We start from the raw sequence: 20272 nt of genomic DNA, 5'->3' as shown, positions 1-20272 counted from the left end.
GCCTTATTTGGGTGCTAAAAAAAATTTGGTTTGGAATATCTACTTTTAGAACATCAGTTATTCTAACGATCATTATCAAACCAAACACTGACTCCAGCCACAGTCAATACATTTTTGGCAACGCTGTCAAAATTTTTGAATAGTAAAAAAAAATAAAAAATCATTAATTGCAAAGCATCAGATTTACAGTTGATAAAGATGCAACCAACATTTTTAACTTATAATGAATGAATAAATATACAAATTAGAATACTGAATGCTTACAAGTAAAACATCAATTAAAAGCAAATAAGTTAATCTATTATGTAAAGGGCAAAATGTGTGCATTTTTTTGTATGTCCGCCAAAGGTTTTTTTTTTGGGGGGGGGGGGCGCTTAGAGGGGGGGGGGTCACTGTTTCTTAGAACTTTTTATATACTCCCTAGATTATAATATGTCCAATTTACGAAAGGCCGTAAATATATTTTATTTGAGAGACGTTTACACGCTAAAAATTCCCACTATTCTGTCTTCACACCTGTTTATGGTTTTCATATAAAAAAGTGAAACTAACAACTGCGACGACAGTTGCTCGGCTTCGTGCCAGAGACATCTAGAAAGCAATTAACTTTGATCACTGTGTGGAAAAACCCATCATATCAGACAATTGCTATTCATTTGGACACTCCCCTATTTATGGGGAGTTGGTTTTGCCTTCAATATCTTGGGGAAACAAAACCAAAAAACTGCCTCACAGGCAAAGTTAAGTGCGGGATTTCATTCCCCTATGGCATGATGTTTGACCTCATTAAATTTACGCACCTTAACTTTTAAATCGTTAAATCAGAACACTTTTTTTTTTATTCCTGTCCCATTTTGGCCGAGTGGTGAGATGTCACGTTTTTCCACACTTTCTTTTCCACCTTCGCGTCAAGGTTCGGGTTCAAGCCTACCTGCCTACTACAACTTTTTTTTTTTCTCTCAACACACACCTATAAACACCCAGGCAATGCTGAGCACCCCTGCTAGTCTATTATATAAAGGGCAAATGTCTATGTTTGTGTGTTTGTATGTCTGCTAAAATCTTTTGTCATGTGCATTGTACAGGTACCAATGCAACAGCATTAGAAAGAGCAATCTTGGACAAAAAATATTAAAAAATTGAAAAAATCATCCATTATTTCATGTAGAAATATTGTTTTGTTTGAAGAGGGGGGGTCAGATGCTTTTGACGTGATTTGTAAATCACACGTGCGCAAATTGTTGATATGTTCTTTCATTTTAAATAGCTAAATGATAGCATCTGTCTTCTTGTGAGACCATCACTAAAAGCGTTCAGTTACTAATTTCAATTATGCGAGTTTGTGCTTGGCACATGTAATTTTTTTCCTTTTGGTTTTGCTTCTGGCTAATGGCATCTATTTTTTTTTTTTTTTTCGAAGGGGTACAAATACGAGTTCATCAGCACATTCTATTAAAATATTTGTAAATCAGGCACAGCGATACAACACTGCGGCAATGGGACAGGAGCTGGAGCTTAGTTGATGAAGTGAGACCTATTAGATTGAAAACTCTTTTCTGGACCCTATCCAAGAGGAAGAGGCTAGTGGTAGATGTACCAGCCCAGATGTGGCAACAATACTCCATGCATGGACGAATGGTGGCCTTGTACAGGATACTCTCAGATGTGAGTAGTCTTCTAGATCAATAGAGGGAACCCACTTTCTTTGCAGCAGCCTTCGCAATGTCCTCAATGTATTTGTTCCAGTTCATGTTGTCAGCAAATGTTAGGCTGAGAAGTTTGAAGAGAAGAATTCTCAGAGTTATTTGTCATCGATATTGGTGGTTGGAAAGGCATCTTGTAATTGTTAAAGGAGAGCAGCTTAATCTTATTAGCATTAAATGTCACCATCCATTTACGACCTCATTCCACCACACTCTCAAGGTCATTCTCTAAGGATTCTGCTATTATCTTAAATTTATATACACCCGTTCTTCCTCAATGCATGTTATAGTGTTGTATCATCAGCAAATATATTCATCTCGGGCACAATATTATCAGAGAGGTTGTTTATGAATATCATGAATAATAGTGGTCCAAGAACTGACCCAAGGCACTCCCGCATTAATGTTATGCTACTTGAATGCACATCCATCAATGACAATCTGGATGGTATTATTGTCTAAGACGGATCTAATTATATTTAGTATACGTCCAGTTATACCATACAATTTAATTTTCATTAGCAGCCCTTCATGTCAGACTGTCAAAGGTCTTGGAGATATCAAGAGCTACAGCCCTGGCTTTGCCTGCCTTATCCAGTGCATGGTGAATGCATTCATAGATGACTTAAAATATCTGCAGTAGAACGACATTGCCTAAATCCATACTTTTTACTTCAACATTTTTATGCTTTGAACCCTTGAAATGCGAGGATATTCCAACAAAATTCTTACAAATACAAAGTCGTCACACCATTATGATCTGAACTAAAAGTTTGACACAAGTTTGAAAGGTCAATTCAAAAATGCGATTCAAGTTGTCTGTTGCTGACAGGACAAATAAAACAAACAAAAAAAGCTTGTATGATCTGAGCACAATATCTCATGAGATTCAAAGAAACAACGAAACCGTCGAAGAGGACAGTTATAGAAAATAGTACAATTGTGCTGACAACCGCATAACGTTATGATGAGGTTGGTTTTGAGGCAACTTGTCAAAGATGATTGTACGATCTACTCGTATTCTTTGCTGGAATACCGTAAATATTGATCACTGTCAATGAAGTGATTTTAAATTTCACAATTGTATGGAGCTGCTTAACACTAACGGCAGGATGAATATTTATATATATTATTCCTTAATTGGAATTGAATATTGTTACAGAATATAGAGACAGCTAAGCAGAGTTCAATTCCTCACATTTTTGGGAAAGGTATGAACCTACAATGTCTGCACCTAACTGTGTGTAAATTAGCAACTTGTATTCAATTAATTTAGCATTACAAGTGTATACTGTATTTTTGTGGACATCGGAAATAATACATACCTAATTTTTAAAAGAATTACATTGGTAGAAAGAGAATAGAATAAGCATTCCAATGATGTTAATTTATTTTGCTTTTATGCGTTCAATGTTTTTATGCTCCAAGTTAAAAATGAAAAAACGGTAAAAAATGACTACAGCAAAAAAGTTTTTTCAATGTTTACATTTCATATGTTTTGTTTAGATACATATGCGCGAGGTTAAATTGGATTGGATATGGCTGAAATTTTACAGGCTATATAAACAAAGAAGTACACCTTTACTGATCTTTGTTTTTTACGACCACAGGAAGCAAAGTTATGACCAAACAAAGTTGACAAAGAATATTTCAAAATTGATAAGATTAATTATATATAATGCATTTTCATATAGATAATAATTTCAGAATTATTTTCATGTATAATATGTGAATATTTGATAGTTATTAATTGTGCGGAAATTCCTTTAAAATGTTATCTTCTATAGAAATTACAAATTTATAGAATTTAATGGAAAACACTCCAAAAGCATGTGGACCTGATGTCATCCCAGCTGTGCTATTAAAAAGTGCCCAGCCGAAGTAGCTCCAGTTCTCTCCAAACTCTACAACAAATGCCTTAATGAATCATGCTTTCCGGGCTGTTGGAAAACTGCTTCTGTGATACCAGTATTCAAGAATTCTGGCAAAAGAACTGACCCATCAAATTATCACCCTATTAGCCTCCTCCCACTTTTCGCCAAAATATTTGAGACCATAATTAACCATGCTCTAGTCCGGCACCTTACAGATGCTAAACTTCTGACTGACAAACAATATGGATTTAGACAAGCCCGTCCCACAGCTGACATCCTCACTGTAATCTCTGAACGTATATACCATTCACTGGACAAAGTGGGGGAGGGCAGAGCGGTAGCTCTAGATATATCTAAGGCCTTTGACAGGGTATGGCATGAGGGTCTCCTCAGGAAAATTAAATCATACGGTATCACTGGTAGAATACTTAACATAATTAAATCCTTCTTAGATAAGAGAAAAATCCAGGTTGTCCTCGACGATCGTACATCTAAACAGTATGATATAAATGCGGGAGTGCCTCAGGGTTCTATCCTTGGACCTCTATTGTTCCTAATATTTATTAATGACCTCCCCGACAAAATTGCCTCTGAGATGCTGATGACACCACGCTCTATAACAGGCACGACAGGAAAACAAATGAACACATAACTAAAGAAATGGCAAAAACACTAGAGGATGACCTCCAATCTGTAGTGGAATGGGGACATAAATGGATGGTCACATTACATGCTGCCAAGACTAAATTGGTTTCCTTCAATAATTACAAGAAACCTTTTCTGCTACCAATAGCAATGGCCAGTGACTCCCTGTCTGAGAGTACATCTTTCAAACTCCTTGGCCTAACGTTCACAGGAAACATGAGTTGGAACAATTATATTGAAAACATTGCCAGGGCCGCTGCGAAAAAGCTAGGCTCTCTCTACTGTGCTAAAAAACTACTGACACCTGAAAGTATCCTGTACCTCTATAAAGCCACCATTCGTCCATGTATGGAGTATTGTTGTCACATTTGGGCTGGTGCATCTGCTGCTAGTCCCTCGCTCCTAGACAAGGTTCAAAAGAGAGTCGCCAATCTGATAGGCCCTGAACTGGCATCTAAGCTTCAGCCTCTATCCCATCGACGAAACGTTGCATCCCTCTGCCTGTTCTACAAGTATTTTAAATGTGAATGCTCTGACGAACTGCAGACACTTGTGCCCCCACAACGTAGACACCCTCAACAAACCCGACAGGCAGCTAAATCCCACCCCCCACGCAGTAGAGATCTCTAGATGTAAAAGATCTTTCTACTCCAGTAGTTTCTTCCCCAGAACCACTAGACTTTGGAATTCCATTCCAGGTCCCTGCTTCCCTAACTGTACTGACATGCAGAAGTTCAAGTGTAACGTGAACCGACATCTTGCTGCCCAAATCCCAACATAGTGCCCCAGTAGTTGCTGCCCCTGATAGTAGCCTCCTATACCAAAGTGGCAATATGCCTTGTTTGGGGTGAAAATGTAATAAAAAAAATTAAAAAAAAAAAAAAAACGACTCCCTATGCGCTAATATGTTGACTAGTCAGCGTATTGACGAGTTTCGTTTTGTATTCGCTTGTAAATAGAACACTTTTCTGCTTTCAAAACGAAAGCCGAAAAAAGTTTCATTTTTTATTCTGAGTTTGTCAATTAAAAACATTATTTTCAAAGTTTTCAAATTTGATTTCCAAACAATATTATTTTGTTGTTTTTAACACTTTTAATACACGTGTACTAAAAGCGTTAAAAAACAACAAAATGTACGAAGTACATGCGTTTCTGTTATTGTATTTATACTTCTTATTTATACTTAAGGTAGAATTGTGTTTTTTAGTGGTAAAAAAAAAAAAAAAAAAAAAAAAAAAAAAGAAAAAAAAAAAGGTACTTGTGCACTTATGCTACCATGCTGAAATAATGTTATTTACAAACCAATTCTTAACATGGGGAGGGAAGAGTGTTTTGTTAATTATTCTGTACTTTAACCTAACAATTAAAGGAAAAAAAAAATATTCTGAAACTTGAATTTAACTTGAAAATACTATTTGAAAAATTAACACGATAAAATAAGTTACTCTTCTACCTAGTTGGATAAGTTTTTAGTATATTTATTTTATGCAAAATGTTTATTTCGACAATTAGTGTTACACAAATGCAAGAAAACTGACCACGTGATATCTCATGTCTTTGAAATCTCGACAATGACTTAAAAATATACAAAATACTGTTAGAAATCCAACCAATGAATGTCCTCGTGACATTTATTGAGTGGGTTTCTAATAGTATTTTGTATATATATATATATATATATTTTTTTAATTTTTAACTCCTTGTCAAGACCATTTTTTCGAATCTGTAAAACAAAACCATTATTTTTTTTTAACTGAGGATATTTAAATTTTCTTTAAAATGACTACCTCTTAAGGTTTTCGGTTATGCTAAAAACGAATATCGCATTTAACTTTTCCGCAAATAAGTAGCTTTCCGGATATTAAGCAATGTCATTTCTTATGTTATTGCTGGTGGCCATCTTGATACACTGTTTGCGCATAGTTTCTAATAGTTGTGCGCTCCTAGATGGCCACCAGCGATAACATAAGAAATGACATTGCTTAATATCCGGAAAACTACTTATTTGCAGAAAATTTAAATGCGATATTCGTTTTTAGCATACCATAAAACTATAAAAGTAATTATTTTAAATGTTAAGGTGGAAACAAGGAAAAAAAATTACTGTTTTATTTCTTTGTTTACATAGTTGAATTTTCAGTAAAACAACAGAATAGAAATGACAAAAATTACCATCAACTGGTGAATATATAGTTGTTGCTTATCAGGATTCCTGGTATCTTGGTATTGGGGAAGCTACATTCGAGGATTAATGTAGAGTACGATTTACGGTTGCATCTCAGAAAATAGGGGTATATTTTGGGCCAGATAGAGAGGATTTACAAAATTGGACTAATCCCAAAATGCATAAGTTCTGGTCGACTAGGGGAATTTCCATCTTTTAAAGAAATCCAAAATCTATATGAAATTTTTTTTTTATTTATTTCAGAGATTAATTCATATCTACTCAATTTTTTCTTTTCTTTGAGGGGAGTAGTAAATACCAGCCATGAATGCTCTTTAGGCATTCAATGGCTACACCCCAGATTAAGCTCTCCTTTGGTGGGGAGGCAGGTAAATACCTACTCTCAATAAGGATATATTTAAATACCAGTATAAAACTTAGTTCTGTTCATGAAGAGATCTATATGATACCATGCGCCAGTTAAAAAAAAATTGAAATTTGTACATCTGAATTTATAATTCATGGCTTATGGTAAAGAGATACATCAGATTTGACTGCATAATCAGAAAGAGCACACAATTTTACATAAGAGTGCCAAGTTTCATGAGAATAGCTTGAAAAATAAATGGTGGCGAAATTACCAAACGGTCCAGCACACGGGCAAGTGCTCACTATCTAAAGAATAGCTTCTCTTCATATTCCTTCTGCCAATATATCTGGTGGGGAGGTTGTCACTTCTTTTTTTGGGCGACTACATTTTCGTGTTTATACCTGTTCTTTTATTTTTGGAATTGTTGTGGGGGGTAACAATGGAGTTGACATATAATAATGAAAAAGTATTCAATATCCTTAGTATAGCAGGTGTGTCCAAACGGAACTTCATGTCGACCTGACCAAAAATAACGTTCTATTCACATTTTAGCTATCTTGAAATATGCCGCTAGCATCATAAGACTACTCTTCTGATTTCTAAGTCTTGTCTGGATTATCTGACATCTCTTCAACTCTCCTCTTTCAACTAACTTACTTGCCTGTATATATTAAGACTAATCCTTTGTGTTTATGTCATTCGACTACACAAAAACCTAACAGGTAACTTTTCAGTCACGTTTTCTCTGGCCAAATTTATTGTTTATACCTAGGTTTGAAAACCTATTCTGTTTATGTATTGAATGCAGCTTTTCATTTGTTTATTATTCCTAATATCTCCAATACATTCTAAAACTTAAAAAAACTTTATTTGTCCTTGTAATACAATCTAATTTTCTTTAAATAAACATCTAATTTGTAATAATAGTCGATCTTACAACCACCTCAGCATCTTCCGGGAAGTCAATACATAATATATCTACAATGATGATTCCCAAAAGGATGCAACACTACTGTCTGTATTATAGTAATATATATATATATATATATATATATATATATATACACACACACATACATACACAAGATGTTGTACACACTAACTCCTGTATTTTCTTGTCCATGCCCCTCCTGGGTAATTCCGAGTAACCATGCTAGTTTAGATGGATCAATACTTCTGCTTAGATTCAAAGTTTTGCATATTCCTTAACAGTATTATACTTTTGAGGTGAAGAGAGTTCTACAAGAGCAATGATTAATCTTAAAGGATTGATGAGGGATGGCGTTGTGGTGAGTTAGAACCTGATATGAAAAATAGATGGACGGGCTTAATAATGTGATAGAAGAGATGGGAAAATCGAAATGAAATTGAATCACTACCAGATGTTCAGCCAAGCAACTTTGAGTCAAGTAATTTCAAGTGTTTATGGAATGGGAGAAAGCAAATAGCATGTACGACTCCTCTCCCCCCTCCCAACTATATAAAATGAATTAAGAAATTCTTCAAACAATTTCAATAATGAAAATTTCTTTTTCTTTTGTTTTTACCAATTGATACCATGTTTGTTTTTATTTCAGTTTTCTTTCTTTTTTTAATTTCACGGATTGAGATGCTTTACTAGCAGGCTGCCCATCATTGCCCAGTCGTTAAATACACATAATTATTTTAATTAATGCAGCTTTCTTATTTATTATAAACAGAAATACTGTAGGAATTAAATGTAATGTTAAATTCCTTAAAAAAAAAAAAAAAATAATAATAAAATAATAATGAAGTAGAAAGAAAAAAAATGGAAAGAAACTAGGATATGTGCATGCAAGTATTATGTCTTTTTTCTGAACAGTTCACTTCTTGTAAGTAAAAAAGAAAAATACTCGAGCTGAAATCAAAATTAAAACGTAAAGACAAGGAGTCAAGTATGATAACCATTAGGCTAGCTTGACATGATCTTTAAAAAATGTTTTCAAATCTATTCTTAACATAACGAATGTCATGTGAACGATTCACGCATGGTCATTTTTGAAACAGTTGACAAACAGATAAAAATCTGACGATTCCTGCCATGTACCAATTTTTCAATCTTGACCCCTTAGCAGCCTTTTTTCCTGATGAAAACTGATTAAAAAGTTTTCCACATGTCTGAATACCCTATATACCAAATTTCAAATCTGCAGATCACAAAAATTTGTTGAGTATATAGGTTGAAAATTATCCTCACACACACACATTCTCACTTTTATAGAAATAGATTACTGAGAACACTAGCAAAGCATTATAATTTTTTTTCTTTTTTTTTTGGCCTGAAAAAAAGATTAAAAAAATCATCAGAGTTTAAAATGAGATTAAATTCCGTAACAAATTAAAAAAAAAAGGTGTGTGTGTGGGGGGGGGGGTCAAAAATAATTTTCAAAATCCACACTTACCTTATCATCCCCACTGACGTAATGTTTCCCACTGCCTGTTTTAGAAAAAGTTGGGTCCAAGGCAATCGCTTTGATTGGCCGGTCAAAATTCTTTGACTGGTCATTCTCACAAGAGTACAAACCGGTGATGATAATCTGAAAACAATTGTAAATAAAATTAATTTTTTTTCAATTTGATCATTCATCAAGAATTATCGATTTACAGAACTTTCTGCTTACCTCAACCACATGAATCCCAGAACTGCGGCAGAAGTTTTTTCTTTTAATATAATTATTGTTTTCGTGACAAAGACCAATTTCTATCTAAGTCTTTCATCCTGTCACACAAAAGTTAGTGGAGTAAAATACACCGGATTCTTTTTTTGCCTCCAGACCATTTCAAGTGGTGAGAGGAAGCAAGAATGCGAAAAGCAAGTAAGACAACCACCTCAAAATTAATCCAATGCTTGAAATGAATTCAGAAAGTTATTTATCTCCCTTCCACAGTGGGATGATGTGACACAAGGGTTGGAAAGTGAGATTGAAGAGCCAGCGACCTAGAGGAAGAGCAATCTGGCCTGCAAAAAATTCCGGGACAACCCCCGTTAGTATTCTTCAGTGAGGGCGTCTCAAGGAATTAGCAACAAAGTAACCTCTTCTCAAAAAGAGGGAAGATAAGGCTTGGTAAGGCTCAGGATTAGCAACGTACAGCAAGCAACAGGGAAAAGGCCATTTCAGAAATGGTTCAGATTGTGGACTTTGGTGTCGAGGAAAAATATAAGACAAACCTGAACTTTACTTTCGTGAATTTGGAGAAAATTTCTGATAGAATGCAGCAGGTTGTTATGCGGTGGGTTTTACTAAAATAAGTGGCAATAAGTGGTTGGTGATGGGTGTCCAAGCAATGGATAGAAATGACCAGGCGTGTTAGCATTAAGAGTACATTTACTGATAATATGCTAGTCAATATAACGCTAAAGTGTCCCAACCACAAAAAAAAAAAAAAAAAAAAAGCAACATTTTTATTTTTTTATGGTTTTGTCATGTTGGGTCTACTCTACATCATATCAAAAGTTGGACAAGATTCGAGTATGAGAAAAAGTTTCAAATTTCGAAGTTGAACATTTTCGATTTACAAGTCGTTTTCGATTACGTTTTAAAAACACTAACTCAGTCAGTTTTCATAATAAATCTTCCATTTTTACCCATATTTTTCAGGTTCAATTTTTCACATGAAATGGTTGCCAGCGACATTGATTTCACACCCCCTTATAACATATCTATAGTTACCCCCAACCCACCCCGATTTACAGAAGTCATGTTTTTTCAAAGTTGTTCAACTTTTAGCATGATGCAGAGTAGATTCAACTCGATATAAAACCATAAAAAATCAAAATGCTTTCATGTTAAGTTGGGAATACATATTCTGTCCATTGTTTTTGATTTGTGTCTTAGAAGCGTTGTACAAGAGACATGCTCTATACTGACGATTGAGCATTTTCCCGTGAAACAATAGAAAGTCTATTCATGACCCATAGTTGTAGGGTTGGAAAATCTCCACAAAAGAGAAAGTGCTCAATTTGTAGAAAGGCAGTCATAAACAAGGAAAGGCAGTCATATCATTTGTAATACGTGTAAGAGATTGAGAGATTAAAAACAGGTTTGTCATAAAGATAAAACCTACCCGACACTTGTGTGCACGGCATGATGATGTGTAATGTAGTTAGTGAGGCTTGAGGAAATGCGTTGCATGGAGAGAAATCTTTATTTTTACTTTTGTTCATCCTAAACAAAACACACTGTCACTGAGATGTAAGGTGCTTTTGTGATTATGAGCCAGATTTATAGAGGTCATCCAAAGTGGGGACTTGTGTGCCAAGATATTTGTTCACATTACATTTGAAATTTCTGCATATTGGTAGAGTCAAAAGACCAGGGAGGAAATTCCAAAGGCAAGTGGTTCAAGGAAAGAAACTATTTGAGTAGAAAGTTTTCAGATATCTGTGGACATTTACAGTAAAAGGGTGTGATTTTGCTATTAACTGGGTATGTCGAGGGTATTTAAGTTGAGGAGGGGTACACATGCAATAAGTTCATCAGAGCACATTCTGTGGACATACGTAACTGTAAAGCACAAGAATGCAATATTGTGGTGACGAGACAGAGGTTGGAGTTTGGTAGACAGTACAAAACCTATCAAGTTAGAGACTTGTTTTCACACCTTGTCCAAGACAGGGAGACTAGTGGTTGAAATAAAATAAAATATTTAAATATTTAATAAAAATAAAATATTTAAATATTTAATAAAAATAAAATATTTAAATATTTAATAATAAAATATTTAAATATTTAATAAAAATAAAATATTTAAATATTTAATAAAAATAAAATATTTAAATATTTAATAAAAATAAAATATTTAAATATTTAATAAAAATAAAATATTTAAATATTTAATAAAAATAAAATATTTAAATATTTAATAAAAATAAAATATTTAAATATTTAATAAAAATAAAATATTTAAATATTTAATAAAAATAAAATATTTAAATATTTAATAAAAATAAAATATTTAAATATTTAATAAAAATAAAATATTTAAATATTTAATAAAAATAAAATATTTAAATATTTAATAAAAATAAAATATTTAAATATTTAATAAAAATAAAATATTTAAATATTTAATAAAAATATGTCTAAAGTTTTGAGATGAGGATTGGTTATTCATATTATTTGGATTCATTGGATTACTTTTCTCATATTGAGCATGATTTTCACAAGATTTCAATCAATGTAACCACCGACCTTCTACAGGTGTATCTTGTTGAACTCGGGAATTTAGACGGAATTTCGAACAGCACCCTTTATTTACTTCACAGGGGTAGCATGTTCTTGTTCTGTCAACTTCAACCTTCAGGAAAATATCACTTTTACAATTGATTTTTTCAAGTATTCTAATCACTGCACCGTGACAAAAACATTCTCGAGTTCGACAAGATACATCTGAAAAAGATCGGAGGTTACATCGACCGAAACGTGAAAATCACACTCAAGGTGAGAACAGTAGTCTGCTGAATCCAAATAATACAAAAAATGTTTCTTCAAAAAGAGGGAGCGCAAAAACAAAATTAAAGGGGAGGTAATCTCTTCTTCACTGCTTAAGTAGCAAAAATTAAAATACAAAAATAAGCAACAGTCCAAAACTGATTATATATTGCTAAAAAACAACAGAGCTTTATATATATATATATATATATATATATATATATATATATATATATATATATATATATATATAATAGCAAAAGTACCCGTCGTTGACTGGGTTCAAAAACAGCCTACAGAAAACGGACTCTGATTTATGAAAGTATGATAGGTTATGAAAAGAAAGGGTTGTAAAGAGGTAGCTTCGAATTTGGGGGTATCAAAACCAAAGCAAAATATGATGAAAGTAAAAATAAAATAGATAAACCCCATAATTTATTATACCATACCTGTTCACACTGAAACACTTATAATATTCTGTGGGTCTATATTAAAAAACCTTGTTAAACTTTGTGACATATTTCCATTCTATGGAGGCCAGGCGCGAACGCAAACCCCACAATTTTATTATACCATCCCTATTTAAGTTAAAACATACTTATCAAAGTATTATTATGTACATCTATATAAAAAAACACTTGTAAACTTTTTTTTTTAATTTTTAAATTTTTTATTTACATACTTTGTGGACCAGGCGCGTATGCAGACCCCACAATTTTAATGAATCATCATTATGCCAGATCAAACATACCCATTCCTGTGTCTCGATACATCTTCTATCATTATATGTGATCAGTTTTCTATAATAATCAATCATATAGGAGCCTATTCGTGACCAGACACACAGACGTTCAGCTTTATTTTATAGATTATATATATATATATATATATATATATCTTTTGAAAACAGCATATTCACTACAATACATCAGATTTGAGAACTAGTACAAGAATATTGGTTAGCAAAAGATTAAAAAAAAAAAAAAATTCAAAGTTAACTGTAAAAAGAATAGTTTTGGTTTATGGCATATCAACCTCTTTAGTTGTGTAATACCAGCATGACACACACACACAAATAATGGAAAAAAAGCTTTAATAGGGATTGCAATCAAAAGCTGAGGATTTGAAATATAGTAATCAAGAAATTAAAACAAAACAGTTCCTTCATCTTTAGATTCAAAAGAATTATTCTCTCTCTGCTGCGATTGGCATTATGCAATCTTTCTACATCAAACACAGCAATGTTTATTTGATGAACCCGGATCAATGTTGCAATAACCTCATCAGGAAGTTCAGTGAGTCTAGATCAATCTTGATCAGAGATCGTATGAATTATTCAAAAATCGTACAAAATATTACAATGAGCCAATTTCACTTTTCATGCGAGTCTGAACATGGACCATAATGAGCTTTTTGCATACGTATATATGTGTGTGTATGTGTAATATATATATATATATACATATACACACACACACACACGGCAGACATAAGTATATATATATATATATATATATATATATATATATACATACACACACACACAAGCATGGATGGACTATACACCAAGATGAATAATGCAAAATCACAGTTTTTATATATACTAATACAATATAGATGCATGTTTAGATAAAAATAAATACATAAAAGAAAATGCAAACCCAATATTCATACCCTACCCCCATTGAACCAGGAATATGAAGCTTATTCCTGGTTCTAACAAGTGTAGACTTAGTAAAAAATAATTAACCAAGAAAAAAAATGAATAAGTTACAAAATCAGTTGATGTGGTTTCCAGGCAGTTTGGGAAGCTATTGGTGAATGTGGGTGGCCATATTGAATTATAAATCCTGTGCTTATTGTTTTGGATAAGACAAAGCTTGTATAAGTTTAAATGCTCATTGTCTCTCTGACAGTGAAAGAAAAACATCGGCTTGACTACCACAACCTTGTTGAGAGGCTTAAACATGCATCTTTGTGAAAACGGCGCCATCGCTAAACAGCTTAATCAACATTCTTGTTTCTGTCTCCAATTTAGAAAACTTTATTAAAAAACATGTCTATTCTAGAAAATACTACTAATAATCATAAAATCAAAATATTGGAAGCATTAATTAAAACTAAAAATAAATAAATTTTAATAATAATGACATTCTAAAATGTTTGTAATAGTGACAAGAATTATTTAATGTACTTAATAAGTGAATTATTAATAATCTATAATATAAATCTGACTTTTTGGTTTAAATGTACGTATGTTTGTATGTCTGTCTAAAACTTTTGACAAAGGTGACGGATTTTCACGAGATCGGTATCGTTTTGAAAGTTGACCCTTCGGATGACAAATATTGAAAAATTGGCTAAAAACATTAATACCATCACCCTCAACTGGGCACTTTTCTACAGGGAGGAGTCACTTTTTTTGCCGATATTTTTTAAAGTCATACCCTCTTTTCGATTGACTAGCCTTAATTAAAACATTCATCACTTCCGGTTTGGCAATGGGTGCAACAGCAAAAAAGATGTCACTTTTTTTTTTTTTTTTCACATTCTTTTCCTCCTTCGTGGGACGGGTTCGAGCCTGCCTGCCTGCCTGCCTATTATCACATTTTCTATTTTTTTTTTTTTTTGCTCAACACACACCGCCAAACACCCAAGCAATCAGACTAATATATATATATATTAAAAAAAAAACTTCTATAAATAATCCAAAATCAGTTCAGTTGATGATGAATCCAGGCGAATTCAAAAGTATATAAGCCTAAAGTAACTATGGCAATTACATTAGCCAGTTCTTGCCTGAAGGATCCAAAGAACGAAATATGATTAAAAGAAAGAAGTCTGCCTATATATATATATATATATATATATATATATATATATATATATATATATATATTTCTTCTAAAACACTTCTTCCAAATACTAACAACCATTTCTGTAAGGTCTGACGAGGCTGTTGGATCGTAAACATGGTCCAACATCCGAAACATATGTAACCAAACAGATAAAACGGTAATAAAAAAAATAATAAAACATATTTGCTCTGCAATAGTATTGAGCACTCTCTCCAAGATTTTACTAATTACCAGTTTTACCAAATATATATATGGTAGTTTCCTTCAGTCTTGATACCCACCGTAAGGGTACCTGCGGGTGTAATTTTTGTGGCAAGAGTTCCACCCAGTTCAAGAGTTCAAACCACACCTCTCCCGAGTTCAGTGACAAGTGAGTGTTCAGGACGGCTGGAAACAATGCTGAGATAAGCAGAAAGCACATACAGCGCCTAGAATTCCCATCACTGATGATTATGCCACACACACACACACATATATATATATATATATATATATATATATATATATATATATATATATAATATGAAGCTGAATGTCTGTGTCTGTGTGTCTGGTCACGAATAGGCTCCTATATGGTTGACTATTTTAAAAAACTGATTACATATAATGATAGAAGATGTATCGAGACACAGGAATGGATATGTTTGATCTGGCAGAACGGTGGTTCATTAAAATTGGGGGGGGGGGTCTGCATTCGTGCCTGGTCCACAAAGTATGGAAATAAAAAAAAAAAAAAAAAAAAAAAAAAACGTTTACAAGTGTTTTTGATATAGATGTACATAATACTTTGATAAGTATGTTTTAACTTAAACAGGGATAGTATAATAAAATTGTGGGGTCTGCGTTCGCGCCTGGCCTCCATAGAATGGAAATAGGCGCAAACTTTAATAAAGACTTTTCATATCTATCTGCATAAGTATACTTTGATAATTATGTTTCAGTTTGAAGAAATATGGTATAATAAAATTATGGGGTGTTTGTTCGCACCTGACCTCCATAGAATGGAAATATGTCACAAAGTTTAACAAGGTTTTTTAATATAGATCCACAGAATATTATAAGTGTTTCAGTGTGAACAGGAATGGTATAATAAATTATGGGGTTTATCTATTTTATTTTTACTTTCATCATATTTTGCTTTGGTTTTGATACCCCCAAATGCGAAGGTATCTCTTTACAACCCTTTCTTTTCATAACCTATCATACTTTAATAAATCAGAGTCCATTTTCTGTAGGCTGTTTTTGAACCCAGTCAACAGCGGGTACTTTTGCTAGTATATATATATATATATATATATACACACGTATGTGATATTGATTTTTCTACCATTCATATTTTAATATATGTCACCAGATGAAGCATCTGTTATGTTCTTATTCATTTCATCAGAATGAAATAAAGATCACATCAAATGCTGAAACAATATTGGCAAACAAAAGAGAAAGATGGAAACTTTTCTGAAGATGAAACCTGTTTGTTTTCTCACCCTCCTATTGAGTGTCATGTACACATGATAAAGATTAAAAAAAAATGTCTGTTTATACAAATTTACCAATGATAAACAGGAGTGGGGAGTACAAGTATTAGCAAATATAAATAAGGAATTATAATTACTTTTCATAAAGAGATCAGGAATTTGCTAACAAAAATGAGAAACTTTGTTTTCTGGCAGGTGTTTGCAAGTGTGAGACACAGAAAAAAAAAAAAAAAAAGGGTGTGGCACATTTGGGGCCCTTTTATCAGATGAGTACTGTTCTTGTGGGGAAGCACACGTGCATGTGTTATGCAGGGGTTGTGTGACTTTCAAAATGCTAGAATATAACAACCAGGTTTGGTTGACAGTTGTTTACAAAACTTGGTTGAGTCAAAATTATCCAAGATCCCAAGTGCCCAAAAAGGTCAGCCTTCAATGTTGACATCTGAATTTGACCCCCCCCCCCCAAAGGTGCATCAAAACGTATATTTCTCTTTCCCTCTCTCTTTGAATGATGAAAAAGAAGAGAATTGAATTGTATTGAAAGACAGTCAAAGCTGCTCCTCTGAACAACACGGATGCATAGCAGTTTTGTGCCGGCCATTGTCGGCACGTATTGGATTGAGTTAAAAATGCTCCTTAACAGTTAGTAAAATAATTTTGTTTTTATAAAAAAGAATGACTTGTTAGCTTTCTATACAGTGTTCAATATATTATACAATCGTTAATTTTCAGCAACAAATGCAGACAATGGGTGCTGCCCATAACAATGCAACGAAGACTCGATGCCATATAGATGTAAATCCGGCAGACGACCAGATCAAAGGCGTGGCTTTTCATAAGAGTTTTGGGTGTTTGAAGAAAACTTTAAAACTAAACGTGCATGCAATAGGAAATAAATAACTACCTAAAGGGTGTAGGATCTTACATCCTTTAGTAAAATAAATTAAAGAAAAAAAGCCAAGCATGCAGGGCCCCCCTTCAGGAGTGAAAAATTTACTTTCACTATGACTAATGTTTGTGCAAAATCCAAGGTGTGCTTATTGAGAAAAGTGCGAACAAATGGGAGCGAATTATTAGGTCCAATCCTTCATTTGTTTAGGGACCAAAAAGGGGGGGGGATAACCGGCCTTTGTGAAAATTCCAATAGAGTAGAACCCCTGAGATACAGCATTAAAAATTACTAACAAAATACAGTATATAATACATGTGTATATAATCAAATGATATTATAACTAACAGTGTAAGTAAGGGCAAATACCGTAACTAGGTCCCAGAAAAACATTGTATTCCACATTGTAACCTGAAAAAACTGTATCCTAGGGTCACCATATCCTGGGGTTCTACTGTACTTTATATTTTTTCTGTGAAATCAGAATACATATTAGACATCAATTAATACATATTCCTCAAATCTTAGTTTTTGGGAATAATACTTTAGAGGTTTTTAAGGGCATAATATTGACACAATCTCCGGCGAATTCAAATATTTAAGATTTTTTAAAATTTGATCCATAATAATTAAAAATCAATTAAGATTCTCTGAACTTAATTTTTTTCCTGAAGACCCTCAAGCTTAAGCCTTAAATGTTAGACATTTTGCAGATGCAAAAAGTTAGAAGTATCTGAATTTTCAAAAGTCCCCCCACTTACATGCCTTGCATAAAACAAAATTAAAATTCACATGATGAACTCTAATGCTTAGCAACTGTGTCCAAATATTTATAAGGATCGGTTAATTAGTTTAGGAGTGAATCTTGTATATAAAAATAAACATACACATAACTCTCTATTTAGGCAACATTTCATTAAATATTAAAAAAAAAAAAAAAAAATCATTCCTTTAAATATCCCAGCACCTTTTACTGACAACAGCCCTCCTGATGAAGGATTCAGACAGATCAAAAAATACTCTGGTAAAAAACTGATTATAGCAAATACATCAGCCGGTTCTTACCAGAAATAAGAAAACTCACTAGAAAACTAGAAGAAATCAAAACTAAAGTATGCAGCCAGAAATAGCTGTTTTTATTCATAAAATCCATAGGGTTTTGGTATGAGATCCCCATAATTTCATATATTATAAAATTACATTACCCAAGCTATTTGGATAAGCATATTCCAATTTGACTAAAAGGGGTAAAACATGGAGTGGTTTTACATTCATGCATGACATCTATGAGAATATGCTTTATTTTAGTTAACCTGAAAATTAAAGAAATAAAAAAAAAAAAAAATGTTTTATGGTTTGAAACATGAGTGAAGAGGGATTTTCGCTCGATCGCGCAACATGTGTACCTTGAGGATTTTAAAGATTATGAATTTGATTTAATAGAAATTTATTTGTACCCCATGTTGCGGCATCAGGTTCAGTTCACAAGACCAAGGAGAAAGAAGTGATAAAAATGGACCTGATGAAAAGTGGGATAAATAAAAACCTGTCCAGAGATAGGCGAGTTTAGAAGTCAACTTCTTAAGATCAATACATGTGAGCATGTAAAACAGACATTAAATTGAATTTGATGATGATCTCACCCAATTAATGTTAAATATATCTTTCGACCTCAATCCAAAAATATAATATGTAAAAGAATCATTTAATAAAAAATAATGTTCAAGTTTCTGAAAATTTTTTTTAGATGAGGATTGATAACTTGTATTATTTGGACTACTGTTCTCATCTCAAATGTTATTTGTATAACATTTTGGCTAATCTAATCTCCGACCTTCTTCAGGTGTATCTACTCCAACTTTGAAATCTTTCTATTCAAATAAGGACCCGTGGTGTAACGGATAAAGTACTAAGTGTAAAATGCAATTGTAAGTGACATTGTTCTACAAGTTGAAGGTTCAATCCTCAGTACAGGTGATACAAAGAATACAACTGAATTTCTACCCAGTCATGGCTGACGGAATTAGAGCATGCTACTAGAGGGTTCCATTTTACATTCCGTGCAGATTCCCTGAGTTGGACAAAAACATTCCTTGAGTTTAATAAGATAAACCTGAAGAAGGTCAGAGGTTATATAAGCAAAACCATTGTGCGAATAACACTTCAGATGAGGACGGTAGTTTAAATAGTGCAAATGATGTTATAGGCTGGGTAAAGTTCCTGATTCCATCTCAGTCAATACTGTGATCGGATGATCCTGCTGATATACTTGGAGAAACAAATTTAATCCTTGCATCTTGAAAATATAAAAAAAATTCCTCGGATTGTATTCCTCTGCCATTTCATGACCAACTATCATTTGTGTGTATTTTCCAACTAGAAATCTATCCACAATGGCATTCCTATTCAGATGGTTGCTATGGAAACTTCACTGCAGGAGCTATTTGTTGTACATGTAACCAACATCAGTCACTTTCTACCAACCTGTCATTGCCGATTCGGACACGCAATGGAATGAAAATAGAAACAGTACAGTTAATTTTGATCGGAGATGAAAATGTCTAGCAACATGGATAGAAACACCGGGAAAATTCTCTGAGGAATTTGGAGTTAGTCATGTTTGGTTTTAAGACAAACCTTTTGTATTGTCTGCCCATCATGAATAATTTATAAAAAAATGTTTCATCTTGTATCAGATTAAAAACTTATCTAAAAAAATCTGTCACTCTTTGCTACCAGAAACCAAGATCAATAATTTCCCTCATTCTTTATCTGTGTCTAAATTTAAATGTAGATTCCATGAGCAAAGCTTCTTTCTTAGAACTGTACGTCTGTGAA

The 20272-nt window shown here is 33.2% G+C and overlaps 1 protein-coding gene across 6 annotated transcripts in view; it reads right to left on the bottom strand.

Annotated features, from left to right (window-relative positions):
- LOC145263058 (vacuolar protein sorting-associated protein 41 homolog) overlaps nt 1-20272 on the bottom strand; it is a 411356-nt gene that overhangs the window by 165856 nt on the left and 225228 nt on the right. For all 6 annotated transcript variants that reach the window (XM_080119907.1, XM_080119904.1, XM_080119909.1 and 3 more), the window contains one exon: nt 9180-9314. In XM_080119907.1, the coding sequence (XP_079976033.1) occupies nt 9180-9314 (135 nt within the window). The remainder of the gene's footprint in view (nt 1-9179; nt 9315-20272) is intronic.

This window comes from Euprymna scolopes, chromosome 38 (assembly GCF_053919585.1).
Source record: "Euprymna scolopes isolate OS-2025 chromosome 38, ASM5391958v1, whole genome shotgun sequence".
Classification (NCBI taxonomy): domain Eukaryota; kingdom Metazoa; phylum Mollusca; class Cephalopoda; order Sepiida; family Sepiolidae; genus Euprymna; species Euprymna scolopes.
Note: the sequence above shows the minus strand (reverse complement) of the source record. Positions and strands in the feature narration are given on the sequence as shown.